Genomic DNA, 14,408 nt, shown 5'->3' with positions numbered 1-14,408 from the left:
TGGCCCAAAAGCCAGGACAAGGCTCCCAGGCTGGACTTGGCATCCTTCAGGATCAGGGTCAGTGCTTTTGGAGTGGTTCCACTGCCCCTGGTGGCCCCTGGGTGCACACTATGGACAGGGGAATTCAGACGATGGGCAGCCTTCTCTGGGCAAGAGGGCTGAAAAAACACTTCTGACTTTAGCATGGCTGGGACATTTCTGGTGTCCATGGTGGGACAAAGCATGACTCACTGGGGAAACGAGGCTACAGCGGGGACAGACAAGAGGGATCACAGGCTGGGCATGGGGTGGGGCGGAGAGGAGAAATGGAGAAGTGACACTCACCGGTGGCCCAGGCCTGCCGTCCAAACCTGAAGCTCCCTGGACGAAGGGTACAGTTTGACCAAAAGAAGGGGAAGGGAGGAATGGGAGGGAGAAAAAGGGGACAATGGGGGAGGGAGAGGTGAGTAAAGCAGTGACTCTGGACAGACATAAATGCTGGCAATCGAACACACTGGGAGAAGTGAGCTCGGGAGGACAGGGGTGGTGTTCACATGGAAACCAACGGAAACATGGAGACACTGAATGCTGTGACCAGCTGCTGATGGCTATTCTGATCCTCCGCAGCCCCTGCTCCCCTTTCTCTTCTTGCCCCTGTCAGAATCCCCTCCTCCAGGGGACTTCAGTGCTCCACCGAAAGGGACATAGAAAAGGATTCCTGGAGAGGTGTCTGGAGCCAGAGCCATGTACCTTTCCCAGGCTAGGGTTCACTGGGGAGGATATGTGGAGGGGGTGCAGGTGAGGGGACCTTCCCAGCCTCCTTCAACACCTGTGGAGACCAGACCATTCCCCTCCCCCAGGGGCTCGGTCCTGAGTTCCAGCATCTGGTTTTAAAACCTGGGTAGAAGCTGGCCTACTTCTACTTCAGCTGGTGGGAGGAGCCGGCCCCTGAACAGTAAAACCAATGACGCGTGACATTTTGCTGGCACTTGACAGTTTGCTCTACACCAACTCAATCTATCCATATGCTTGAAGAAAGGATCCTTTTTATAGACAAAGGCTTTGGAGGCAGCTGACTGAATTATAGGTTTATGGCCGCGTATCCCTATGGTGAATGGGCAGGCAGGTGGGACACTATTCGGACCCCCAGCCTCCTCATCCTGGCTGACCATGACATACACAGTGGGAATGGAGGCTTCCTCCAGTGCCAGGCTCTGAAGATGTCTTTGTCACTCACCTAGAAAAACCAGGGGGAAACTCTAAAGACTCCAATGCAACACACCAGGAAGGAGGCAGTGGGGGACACTCTAGCCAGTAAGGACCGAGTTCCTGAAAACCTTGAGCGTGTGTGTGTGTGTGTGTGTGTGTGTGTGTGTGTGTGTGAACAGCCCAGAAAAGGGAGGGCAGAGACCTCTTTCTCCCGGAGAAAGGATAGAAAGTAGAAGGATTCTGTAAGACACAGTTTTCAGTTAGGACCACTAATTCTGGGGCTGACTTTGACTCACGGGCTAGAGCTGAGACTCTCAACTCCTGCTGCACATTGGTGTTTCCTAGGGTGATGTTCACAATACAGATGCCCGGGCCCCACCCTGGCCTAATTTGATCAGAGTTTCCAAGAGTGGAGCCCAGGTCACAGTATGTTTGAAAAGCTCCCATGGGACTCCAGCGTGCTGCCAGCATTGAGAAACTCTTTTTGGGGGCAAAGATGGAGAAGTCAGTAGGATATGCCTGGAAAACCAGGCTGCTACCACAGCTGCTAGACATCCAGGTGCAGTCTAAAAATAGAAGTGGAGCTGGACGGCCATAAACTTTGTCTATGCAACATTGATACTAAGAGGTCTTGAGAGGCCTGGAACAGAGGGCACGTACTCAGGGCTTTTTCATCAGGATTTATGTGGGCCACTGAAATATTTTTATGGTATGCAAATGATATTGACCTGGTGGTAGAAAATGCAGATATTTCAGATAAAATCCAGGTGTCCAATAGGTAGCTGGGCTAAGGGGCTGCTCCCCCTCCCCACAGGCTGCATGGTCTCTAGGGTACCACGGTCTCCATCAGTCCCTGTGGACCCCCTCAAGTCTACGTGAGTTGCCTTCTAGACCATGCATACTCTCTTAAACTAGTGTTTTCTTAAACCAGGGAAGGTATTTCTCTGTACCCGGGCTTCATCAAAAGTTGGGAAATTAAGCATAGAGGGAGTACTTTGTGTTTCATCTGGCACTTTCTTTGTGTTAATTTGTTTGTTACCAGTGGAAATGGATCAACCTCTAGCTGAAAAGTCCTGCGTTCACTGGGGTAACTGGGGCCGTGAAGGTAATTGACAGGAGGTCTGTGGCTGAAGGAAGCAGAAGACACTTCCATAGGAAGGAGTGCTTAGTCGTTTTGGAAACAGCTTATGACATGGAAAATGTCTGCAAAAATCATCAGTGTTCTGTAGTCTGTCAAGCAAATTAGCTTCTTAAATATTCCTGCACTTGTTGCATTAAAGAGGGTGGAATGGAAACTTCTGCCTTTACAGTTTGGTTGCTGGGATTATATTCACCAGAACTTTAAGTTCTGCACATTTGGAGGAATTGGCTTCTCATTGTTTCCCTGCATTTTAGGCTACCTGGGATGGGGACTGGCCTTGATCCCTGGACAGAGGGAGCCCAAGAGGGTAAGAGGAATCCTTCTGCAAAACATGGCCTCAATGGAGAAGCAGCCTCTGGCCCAGCAAACCACCAACTTCTCTTCCAGCTCTTGAAAAACAAACTGAAAGAGTGCCAACCTCAGGAGGGTGGGACGTGCTCACCTGGAAACAGGTGAAGAGGGAAGAAGCCATCAAGCCCCTGGAGTGTGGGGCAAGGGGACTTGACCAGCCTCACCCTTCCCTCTGGACAAGTAGATGCCTCCTGAGCAGCCCTCAGTAGATGAGTAGGGGCTTCTAGCCCTGCACAGGCTAAGACAGAGGCACCGGGACCCCTGGGTGGCAGTGGCTTAGTCTGTGGAAACCTCAGAATCTGTCTTACATGCTTCACTGCTGTGGCTAATGCTTAAGAGAAGAGAGCAGGGTTCTTTCAGGGGAGAGTAGGGCACAGACAGGGAATACTCCATTGTCTCACAGTTCCCAAACACCCCATGCTTGATCCCCACAGGACAGACTTATCACCACAGTCAGGCCCAAGTCAGATCCCAAGGCTGACCTCAGGCCCTTCTGCTTCTCCATCTGGACTGTCTGGGGGTAGGGACCCTGTCTTAGTTAGCTTTGCATTCTCCCAGCACTAATACCAGGCATGGCCTGAAGGAGGATCTTCAAAAGAGAATTAGCACCTATGTCCTGCCCTGGTGGGAAAGGAAGACCACTTGGAGCTCTGCAATGCTTAGAACTTCAGAACCCTGAGTTTTCACTGCCTCCTCCCAGGTCCCCTGCCCAGTGCCCTTAGCTTGTCAGAGTGCCAGCTGGGCTCCTCACTCTCTTTTACTCTCCCAAAGGGGAGACCCACTCTTGCTGGGTTTGAGGTACTTACGGGTAATCCCAGAGGCCCTCGGTCTCCTTTTTCTCCTTGTGCACCCTTCTCTCCTTTTGCTCCATCTAGGCCTGCTTCCCCCTGGAGGAAAGGGAGACAGGAGGAGATCACAGAAGGGCATTACAACTCCTTCTTGTGTCCTGGAGTCCTGGATATAGGAGTGGGGTTCATAAGGGAGGGAGAAGGGTGGCAGGCTGGGTACTCCAAGAATCCCTGAGTTATGGGCCTTCCTGCCTCAGATATATCTTCTGTAGTAACTTTGAACTCCCCAAAAGGAAAAAGGATGGGAAAGTGGGGAAAACACACAGGGTAGTTTCAGGTCAGGCTTTGCCACAGGTGGTCATTTGGAGGGAGGGATGCCACAAATTTGCTGACAGATGCCTAGAATGCCACCCCAGAGGAGATTTCCCCAAAGTTCCCTGAAGAATGGCAGGGCAACAGGAAAGGGCCATTGTCATGCCGCCAGCCTCCAGCCCCCCCTTATTCACTTAAAATGTTTTGGGGGAAATTGGAAGAGCCTTATTTCAAAGGCCAGTGGTTTGGCCCTGGGGAGAGGGTCCCATGCCACGTCATCATCTCTCACCTATACTTCAGCGTGACAGGGTGAAAAGGGCATGTGAAAAGGGTTTTACCATTTGCTAAGACTTTAACTTGTCACCTCATGGGGTTGATGGATGGATGGATGGATGGGAAAATTCTGTATCCAAAGCATGTCAATGCTGGATGTTAAAGGGACCATAGGACTTCATTCTGCTCCAGTGGTACCCACTGACTGGAGCATCACATAATGCAATGTAGGGAGCAAGATCAGTTGGACCTCTGAGGTACTTTCCTTCTTTTCTGCTATGATTGATGCTGTCCCTCCCCCACCCCTTGCCCAGCATCTGTCACATGACCTTTTCTTACCTTTGGTCCAGGAACACCTTGGAGGCCCTGCATTTGGAACCAAAACAAGATACATTAGAACTGCCTTTCTAGCTATCTTCCTTGGATCAAAGAAGAGCAAGGTTTTAAGGTGCAGAGTATGTTCTGGGGTCCCTGTCCATAAAAACTGGAAGGCTAAGTGGGGTCGAGTCCTAGCCAGTCTGTCAGCCAGAGGCTGACAGAAAATCTCTCTGTGGCCCGTGGCTGACCCAGAGTCTCATGAAGAGAGGATGGAGGAAACAGCAACATCTAAATAACATACGCAGAGGTCTTAGAACAGTCTGGCCCACAGGAATTTTCAATAAGTGTTGACTATTACCATTTTTGTTACTACTGCTTCTGTCAGTGACAATGTGTGACAGTGCCATGGAGACCATGAACCATGCAGAGGTACAGGCCAGCATCTGTTGGTATGGGATGCTTGGGGACCTCTAGCTGCAATGTAAAGGGGTCCCATGATTACAGAAATGGGGGGCTGGTTTTAATGGGTCACTTTCTATTTTATCCAGTCCTTTTGTTGGCTGGGTAGCAAGAAGGAGGAACAGAACTCTGATGGCAAAGGATTAGTGAATGTTGGGGAGAACTCAGTGGCAAAGAGAGACTTGGCTGCCATGACAGCTAATTGTTTTCAGGGAGTTGGGCAATGCCCAGGATCCTTGAGGACACTGGGATGTGCTTAACATGCAGTGGAAGAGGAGTAGGGAGGAGGTGACAGTGACCTGACGCTGAGGGTGAGCTCAGTGAATGCCATGGGAAGGGGATATTAAGGACCTAAGCATAATGGACTAAAATGCCAACAAGCCCTCCAAACTTACGGGAAGTCCAGGAGGCCCCTCTGGCCCTGGTGGCCCAGGAACCTAGAAACCAAAGGAAAGCTGTGTTACACTCCACGTGGTCCTCTCTCCTGACACGGCCATGGATCCAACTGGGGATTGCAAAGCCACAGGAGCACAGGACTGCCACTGGAGGTCAACCCAGCACACAGTTTACCAAAAGAAGGTTTAGGACAGGTCAGAAACTCATAGCAACCCAATTGCCTGCACAGTGTTGGAAATAAACATTGTCAGGAAATGTACCCAGAACACCTATTCTTCCAGATTTTTCTGAAAAAACAAAAACAAAAAACAAACCAGACAATCTAGTGGCAGTAGATTCATGCCATGTTTGTGCATGGAACAGTTGCCTGGAGAGGAGTAAGAGCATTTCTATCTAGGTGGGGCATAGATCTTTGGTTTATCCCAGTCCTTACCACTCACCACTATCTAACTCAGACCTCTTGCATTCACTTATTGTGTGCCTGGTTCTCATAGACATTTGAGTTTGAAACCCTGGGCTCAGGGAGCAGAGATTGGTTATCTGGAATGGGGGTGAGGCTGAGACATCTCTGAAGAATCTTCTTCAAAAGAACCCCCTCCCCAGGTTTGTAATAAACAGGACGGGGACTGCTGGTCTTGTTTCCCTTGAGGACAAATGGCAGCAAGAGTGATTCAGACTGGACAGTGAAGAGGGAAGAAACCAGGCCACCTTCTTCTCTGTAGAGATGCTGCCTTGCAGAGTCTGTGTCTGATGAAGATAGGCATCCATTTGTCTACAGTTAGCCAGAGGTTGCTCCTTTCTGAGCTGGTCATCTTGCCTCAGCTTCAGGTCCTCAGATGCTTCTCCTCTCCAGGGATAGAATTGTCAGGAGTGTGGCCTCACTGGCAAGTCCTCTGCTAGGCCACCTTGCACTGAACAGACAGGTAAACCCATAATGTCCTTTGGACCTGTGGACTTTTTGGCTCCACAGTCATCTCTTTGTAGGAAACATAATCTTTGGACACTAACTTACTTTTTTCTTATAAATAAGTAACACATGGATTGGATTATGGTAGTGGTTATACAAATCTATACATCTATTAAGTTTCATAGAACTTATATACACACTCATGAAGAACTCAGTTTTACCTCTATAATAATTTTAAAAATTAAAAAGTACTTTAAAGTAATACAGACTCATTAAAATTTTTTTAAAAATTAAAGAGAATTGAAAGAAAAAGGGTCAACACGGTTTACCTAGCTGAGAAGCACTGCTAATTTTTTGCTTTATTTGCGTCCACTTTTTTGATGCATAAAATACAGTTGAATATACACATATACTTATGATGATCTGTAATTTGATTTTCTACTGTTTTGCCTTTTGACAAGAAACCCATTTTTCCACTTTTTGCATACTCACTACGAGTCTCCTTCCAATGGTGATGTGCCACCTAGCCAGAGCTTTGGCAGCGCTTGGCACGAGGAAGGCTCCCAGAACTGGAGGCTGTCATTATTATTGGTAGTAATAGTTGTGCTAGTGTGAGTTATTTAATCCTTTCCTTCTTGTTAGAAACAGGCTGTTCTGAGTTGTACTTGAAATAGTTCTGGAAGGAACATGCATATGTATAATGCTTTTCCTGAATTTAGGACCATTTCTTTAGGACGTTATCCATTTCTAAACAAGAAACCTATGTAAGGTAGAATTTCACTCAATTCAGGTAGGACTGGCAAACCCATGACTGACAGGGGCTGGGGAAGCTCTTGCGAGATGGAAGAGGCTTGGTGGCCTCTCCTTTCACTCTGGGGTGGTTCCTGGATTGCCCAGGCCTTCTCAGTAAACATCTCTCCCTCAGGAATCCATGAGCTCTGTTGCTTTCCGCTGAGCCTCCAAAATGTGTGATGTTCTCCATCTTCTGCAAACCTTGCTTCCGCCCTGACTTCCCTCCCTCTCAATCTGCCGTTCTTTTCTCCTCTCTTCACTTTCACACTTCTCAAAGAACCATGCCTCTCTCTCGAAAGCCTTCCTCTGAAGCTTGGCAGCAAACTCCTACAAAGTCATCCACTTTGCCTAAGTGGCACATCTTCTGGGATGCTGGTTCCCTGAGTGGCTGCTACTCTAGTGGCTGTTGAGGGATGATTGTTTCCTTTAGCAACAGACTGTAGCAGTAGGGCAGAAACACAGTGGTGCTCTGTGAACCCTGCTGGGACTGGTCAGGTGGAGCATGTGGAGCAGCCCTGGGGCTCAGTGTCCGGCCATGCCACAGTGCTGCTCAGGAAGCATGGCAAACACTGAGCTTCCTGCCTCCCCAATGTTAGGCAGCTGAAGTATCATTCTAGAGCACAGAGCATCCTGGAGAGACTTTTGTCTCTGATGAGCCCCTTGTCCAACGATTGCCCATGATGCAAAAGGAAGAGCAGGTGTGACCTACCTCTGCTCCCGGTTCACCTTTCTCCCCGGCTTCTCCTTTCTCTCCCTGTGGGCACAAAACACCAGGACATGAGGGCCAGCACTGGGGGGCCTGGGCACAGGCATACCCTTACGTTTGTGACAAATCTGACTGGGATTAGGCCACTCCAGGTGTCAGCACAGAACACCATGGGGACTGTGCAGGTGGTCAGCCTGCAAGACAGGGACTGTGGGCAGGCGTTGTGGCCACCTTCTTCAGGGATCTGAGGCTCTAGCAGTGGGAGGAGGCAGTGGTGCTCTGTATGATTCCTGAAGTGAATGGACCCTGGGATGGACCGGCATGAGGCAAAGGTGACAACTGTCACTCCCACTGAGTATATTACAATGTCACCAAATACATGTGTTATACACATGAAAGCATGTAACATCTGCTACGATCATGTTGTGAATATGTTACACACACCACTAGACACTAGAGAGACACTTTTCCTGGCCTGGGCCTTCAAGAAGCAAGCTGCTGTATGAGAGCTGCTTACTATAGAGAGGGCTATGTGGCAGGGACCTGTAGGAGACTTTAGGAACTGTGGAACTCAGTCCTACTATGGCAAGTAACTGAACCCTGCCAACATCCAGTGAGCTGGGAAGAGGGCTCCCTGCTCTAGATGAGAACACAGCTGGCTGGCACCTTGACTGCAGCCTTAGGAGACCTGGGGCAGGGACCCAACATGCCTGGACTCCTGATCCACAGAAACTATGTAACATCGAATGTGGGCTGTTTTAAGCTGCTAAATTTGTGGTAATATGTTATGTAGCACTAAAAAATGAATATGGCTCAAGAACCCAGAACCTCTGAGGGGAGAAGAAAGCTGCCCCGCCCCTCCCAGGAGCACAGCTTCTATCGATGGCGATGCCCCTCTGCGGAGTGGCTGCCTGTCTGTTCTGGTTGAGTAGACAGCTACGGTCAGGGTCGGCTGAAGGTTTTCTACCCTGGGCCAGATGTGGGACTTGCTGACTTCTGAGGCTCTGTCTACGTTCCAGAGGGGAATTTCAAGCCTCTGAGCCCAGCATTTTTGGACCAGGTGGTGCTAAAGACAGAGTCCGTGACGTGCACGGAAGAGGCTGAAACCCTGTTTACACCCAAATGCAACAGCTGCTCATCAAAAGGACCTGCAGGCCTGACAGTGAGCTTGGGTTAGTGTAGCCTTGTCTCAGTGCCAGGCACCCTAGGCTGGTGATGCCGGTGAGGAGCCCTCACACCTTTGCTCTCATCCACAGTTGCCTCCTGAACACCCTTGACACCCAGCCCTCTCGCCTTACTGTAAATCCTGGGATCCCAATTGGACCAGGCAATCCTGTCGCTCCGGGCCTCCCTTGGTCACCTGGTTCTCCTTTCTCCCCGGTTGGGCCGTCTAGACCCTACAGGTTGACAAAGACCTCTGTTAGTGAGGTGTGACCATCTCACAGTTGGCATCTGTGACCATCTATGGAACACATGCATGGCTCCCATCCTCCAAGACTGGGTGTTGAGGATGGTGACCATTTTACATATGGAAACCACTGAGTCAGTAACTTAGCTGGACTGGCCAAGGCTCCTTTTCCACACATGCAACCTCTCCAGGTATAGACATTCTGCATGTGTTCCAAAGAAGCCCCTGCCTGTCTCTTTTCCAACAACCCATGAAGAGTCCGGGGAAGCCATTATTATCCCCATTTTAGAGATGAGGAAACCGAGGCGCTGCAAAGCTCAGTGACTTTCCCAAGGACAAAGACAGACAAGGACAGAACAGGATTCAGGTCTTCTGAGTCAGGACACCAATGGTGTGGGTGTAACCAAGTGAGTCCCCGCCCCAGTTCCTTGGCTCCAGGCAGCAGGGATGGAGGTGGTGCATGCAGAGTAGTCTGCAGCCCTGCCACTCACTGGTGAGCCAGCTTGTCCCGTCTCCCCCTTCTCTCCTTTCTCTCCCGGGCTCCCTGGTTGTCCAGTTTCTCCCTTTATTCCTGGAGGCCCATCCTTTCCTGGGAGTCCTTGGGGGCCTGCAGGGCCCATGTCTCCTGGTTTGCCTCGAGGTCCCTTTAGAAAATAGCAACAGCATTTCTTAGGTGAGAAGAGAGAGGGTGAGAGGCCAAAAAAGACTGGAAAGTCTAGACTCAGTTTGCTGCTGCTTGATTGGAGCAGGAGAGGAAGGGGACCCCCAAGGTGGCTCTGCTACCCCTCCCAACGCTGCAGCAAGAGCCCCTCCTCTGCTCCCTTCCCCACAGGGACCCCCAACTGGACCTTTTCCAGAGCTTTCTGCTCTGCCCCCCCATCCTCCCAGGGTGAGGACCATTTTCAGAGGCCATCCTGGAGGTAGATGTCTCTTCTTACCTTTTCCCCATCATGTCCTGGAGGGCCTGGCAGTCCAATCTCTCCCTGTAGGCAGAACAAGTAAAGGTGACTCTAGCACTGACGACAATAGTAACTGTCATTTACACAGCCTTTCCTTGGGGTCAGGCACCCTTCTCTGCACCTTCCACAGAACTCAGAAGAGAATTTTAATTCTCACTGCCATCCTGGGGCATGCATGCTTTCGTTGTCTTAGATTTACTGAAAAGGACCTCAAAGCACAGAGTATATATGTGCCCAAGACCCACAGTTAGTGATGTGGGAAGTGGGCATCCAAGCCTGGGCTTCCGAAATCCATGGTCCATGTTTTAGCCACAACCTCCCAACCCTCCTGTCCAGGGGCTACCCTTCATCTTCACAACTGGCCCCTTCCTTGAGGTGGGGAGGTGGGGGAGCTGTAGAAACATGATTCAGGTATTCCAGAGAGGAGCAGAGGGGAATGGCCTGATGGTCCAGGGGCACACATAAGCACCAGTGGGTAGTGCTGAGAAAAACACATGGTGGTGGGTGGAGGGTAAAGGAGAAAAGGAAAACAAAAGCAGTGGGTGAGAGAAGGTGAGAGTGAGGAGGGTCTCAAATGCTACCTTCTCTGGGGGATGGTGTGGGGTCCCCGGTGAGGGCCTGATGGTCAGGGACAAGGGAGCATCTCCAGGCTCCATCACCTCAGAAGGGTCTCTGGAGTATAGGACCCAAGGCATACAGACTGCAAGGGAAGAATGGTGGAGCCCAGGGCCGGGGAAGCGAGAGTGGCTGGGGTGGGCAACAGGGCCCAAGGTCCCTAGGAGCATGGGGGAGGAATTTAGGGCAGAGTGTGGTGGTCTTGGGAAGATGAGGGGGTCATTTGATCACTTGATTAGGGATTCAGTGTCCTAGCAGGGTCTTTGTCCTCCTGGTCAAGGCAACTTTTACCTTCTGGCCTGGAATCCCTGGAGCTCCAGGTGGGCCTATTTGCCCAGGAAGACCAGGAGGCCCCTAAAAAAGAAAGAAAAGACACATGGAAGAACTTTCCAAGCAGAGAGGTGGCCTGTCACAGAGGGCTATAGGTGGAGGGTGCCCTATAGGGAGGAATTGTTTTCAAATATTTCTTCAGGAGTACAAACACTTTTTTTTTCCCCAAAAGAAATAACACGGGAGAATCATAAAACACAGATAAGCACTGAGTGTGTTGGGTTGGAGTGGGGTGGGCTGACAGTCAAGGCCAACAGCCTCTCCCTCCCTTCCCTCAGGCTCTAAGGAGATAAATTTGACCTTCCCAGAGAACGATTTATGTTGTCAGGAAACTACCCGAATGTCCACCAAAGGTGAATGTATGGTATGTCTACACAGTGGCATACGATGCAATAGGGAAAAAGAGCAAAGCACTAATCCATGCAATGATGAATGGACCTTAAGCACATTATTACGCAGAGCAAAAGAAGCCAGACACAGACAACTATGCATGGTGTGATTCCATTGCATGAAACTCTAGAAAAGACACATTTAATTTACAGTGACAGAAAGCAGAACTGTGGTGGTCTAGGGCTGGGATAGGTGTGGGATCAACTCCCAGGGCTCACGGAGGACTATTCTGCAGATACTGGGATAGTAGGGACACAGTGTACACGATCATGAAAACTCAAACTCTGTTCTTAAAAATGGGTACATTTTATTGTAAGCTATACTTAAGATTGAATTTAAAAGAAAAATGGTATGTTTCCAGAAAAGTTTTATTTCCAAGAGCTATTTCAACTAATATAGGTTAATGTCCCCAAAAAAGCTCATGGGATCCAGAATCACATAGTTTATACTAATGTCGGGGACTCTGATATCATGTAAGTGGTGTTTGACTCACTGTGTGTCATTCTTCTGTTCACGCAGCCATAAAAATTACTAGGTGAATTGAGATTCCTAGAGATTGAGGACTTTATGGTTTGACCTCCCCTTTCTTTTTATTTATTTATTTATTTATTTATTATTCATATGTGCATACAATGCTTGGGTCATTTCTCCCCCTGCCCCCACCCCTCCCTTACCACCCACCCCACCCCCTCCTTCTCCCCCCCACCCCCTCGATACCCTGCAGAAACTATTTTGCCCTTATCTCTAATTTTGTTGTAGAGAGCGTATAAGCAATAATAGGAAGGAACAAGGATTTTTGCTGGTTGAGATAAGGATAGCTATACAGGGAGTTGACTCACATTGATTTCCTGTACGTGTGTTACCTTCTAGGTTAATTCTTCTTGATCTAACCTTTTCTCTAGTTCCTGGTCCCCTTCTCCTATTGGCCTCAGTTGCTTTTAAGGTATCTGCTTTAGTTTCTCTGCGTTGATGACTTCCCCTTTCTACCTTGGAAATTGAACTTGGTGGTGGTTGTTTTAATAATGAATATTTCCTGAGACTCTGTCACCGGTAGGTACATGTGCAAAACCAGCATGCAATTCAAGTGCAGGTAGTGAGGCTGATTTCTAGGAAAGGGGGCAGGTGGAGGGTTGTTACTCGTTTTTCAGGAAAAAAGAGAAACATAAAAACACCCCCTGTATGCTGCTATCTCTTCAATGCAGCTGTAAACAGAGCCCATAATTACAGCGTCCCTGAGTGCACAGCTAGATAGGTGAGGCCATCACCATGGACAGCGCTGACCCTGGCATGGTTGCTACAGAGGGCCATTTCTGTCCTGCCCCTGCCAGGCTCAGCTCACCCTCTGCCCAGCATGGCCCAGAAGCCCAGCACTTCTAGGCTGTGCTCCTCGTGCCCAGCTCAGCACCAGGGAAAGTGAAGGAGGACGGACACTCACCATCAAGGCCAATGTTCGGATCTCCTGAAAAACAACACCATGCAATTAGCTGAAGAGCAAATCCAGGGCCACCTGGAAGGTCCCCTCTGCTCACTTTTGGCCCCTTGAAGGAGGAGGCAGACCCTCATAGGTGGGCTCCATGGCTCCCAGCCCCAGGCCCAAGCCTCCCACCCCAGATGTTTGCCTAATTTTTTTTTTTGCGGTGTTGGGGTTTGAACTCAGGGCTTACACCTTGAGCCATTCCACCAGCCCTATTTTTGTGATGGTTTTTTTGAGATAGGGTCTCTCGAACTATTTGCGTAGGCTGGATTTGAACCACTATCCTCCTGATCTCTGTCTCCTGAGTAACTAGGATTACGGGCATGAGCCACTGGCGCCTGGCTGTTTGTAGTCTTGACAGAGAACCCTCATAAGGCCAATGCTGCTGTAGTGTAGTCCACAATGGATGCAAATAGGCCCTGTGGTGGTTAATCTTGTCAACTGGATTGCACTGAGAAGCACGTAGGAGATTGTAAAGCACACCTCTGAGTGTGTGTGAGGGCATTTCCAGAGAGGATTAACAAAGGGGGTAAGACCTGCCCTGAAGGCGGGTAGCACCATCCCATAGCCTGGAAACCCAGATGGAATAAAGGGGAAAAGGAGAAAACCCATTGGCTCAAGTGTTCTCTCTCTGCTTCCTGGCTGCCATGATGTGAGCTTCTCCTCCCCATTTTGCCTTCCCTACCACGATGGACTCAAACCTCTGAAACCATGAGCCAAAATAAATCTCTCTTCCCTTAAGTTATTCATGTCAGGTATTTTTCCTCAGTGAAGAAAAGTCTGACTACAACTTCTCCTCCTCTTTACCAGAGGAGGAAGGAACCAGCAGCTCTATTCTCCTAATCATCCGTGAGGGACCCTCTCTTGTTCTTTCCTTTTCTCCCAGAAGCCAGATTTCAAGCTGCACCTTCCTTTGAACAGACGGAGCCATACAGCAAACTGCAGACCCATTCAAAACGTAGACTAGGGGGAAGATTGTTGGCTAGGAAAAAGAATTTTCCACCTTGTAAATGGTTTTACACAGGTACACAGATTCCTTTGAAGGAGCAGTTCTCAATCTGGAAGGGTTTTGGTCTCCAGGGGACCTTTGGTCACATCTGGAGACACATTTTGGTGGTCACAACTGAGGTGTGTTGGCTACCATATCTAGTGGGTCAGGGTGCTGCTAAATGTCCTGAAACACACAGGACAGCCTCCTTGTCCACTGCAATGATCATTCAGCACCAAATGTCAAGAGTGCCAAGGTGGAGAAGCCCAGTTTAAAATGTGGGGAGCTCATGAATTTGAAATAGGGTGAAATTGACACAAAAGGAAGATATGCTCCAGGAACACAGATTCTACCATGGAAATGAGTGGTGTGGCCTGAAGATGTGGGGCCCCAGAGTCCTGGATGGGAAGCACCCTATGGGTGCCAGGTTGCTTCTACCAGGGCTCTTAGTTACCCAAAATTGGATATTGGCCAGTTCTCTGTCTGGGCCCAGAAAGAGAACCAGGTCACTTGATGCCAAATAATGGAAGCCATTTGCTTGAAGGTTGCACAGCCAAAGGAGAGAAAGCCGGGGAGAGATGTCCTGGAAGCTCAGCTCAAAGGCTTGACTGCA

At 49.4% G+C, this 14,408-nt stretch overlaps 1 protein-coding gene and 1 long non-coding RNA gene across 23 annotated transcripts in view; one reads left to right on the top strand and one right to left on the bottom strand.

Moving 5' to 3' along the window:
• The window catches only part of LOC141424809 (uncharacterized), a 42,921-nt gene extending 29,383 nt beyond the window's left edge, over positions 1-13,538 (top strand). For all 3 annotated transcript variants that reach the window (XR_012449737.1, XR_012449734.1, XR_012449735.1), the window contains exons 6-7: positions 2,584-2,781; positions 12,662-13,538. This is a non-coding gene — a long non-coding RNA (uncharacterized lncRNA). The remainder of the gene's footprint in view (positions 1-2,583; positions 2,782-12,661) is intronic.
• Col13a1 (collagen type XIII alpha 1 chain) overlaps positions 1-14,408 on the bottom strand; it is an 81,856-nt gene that overhangs the window by 16,550 nt on the left and 50,898 nt on the right. For 16 of the 20 annotated variants that reach the window (XM_074079043.1, XM_074079052.1, XM_074079048.1 and 13 more), the window contains 10 exons: positions 12,769-12,792; positions 10,905-10,967; positions 9,978-10,022; positions 9,531-9,683; positions 8,930-9,028; positions 7,635-7,679; positions 5,226-5,267; positions 4,393-4,419; positions 3,487-3,567; positions 325-360 (listed from right to left, as the gene is read on the bottom strand). In XM_074079043.1, coding sequence (XP_073935144.1) covers positions 325-360; positions 3,487-3,567; positions 4,393-4,419; positions 5,226-5,267; positions 7,635-7,679; positions 8,930-9,028; positions 9,531-9,683; positions 9,978-10,022; positions 10,905-10,967; positions 12,769-12,792 — 615 coding nt within the window. The remainder of the gene's footprint in view (positions 1-324; positions 361-3,486; positions 3,568-4,392; positions 4,420-5,225; positions 5,268-7,634; positions 7,680-8,929; positions 9,029-9,530; positions 9,684-9,977; positions 10,023-10,904; positions 10,968-12,768; positions 12,793-14,408) is intronic. The other 4 variants (XM_074079041.1, XM_074079054.1, XM_074079046.1 and 1 more) reach the window with 4 other exon arrangements.

Source organism: Castor canadensis, chromosome 7 (genome assembly GCF_047511655.1).
Source record: "Castor canadensis chromosome 7, mCasCan1.hap1v2, whole genome shotgun sequence".
In the NCBI taxonomy this organism is placed as follows: Eukaryota; Metazoa; Chordata; class Mammalia; order Rodentia; family Castoridae; genus Castor; species Castor canadensis.
Note: the sequence above shows the minus strand (reverse complement) of the source record. Positions and strands in the feature narration are given on the sequence as shown.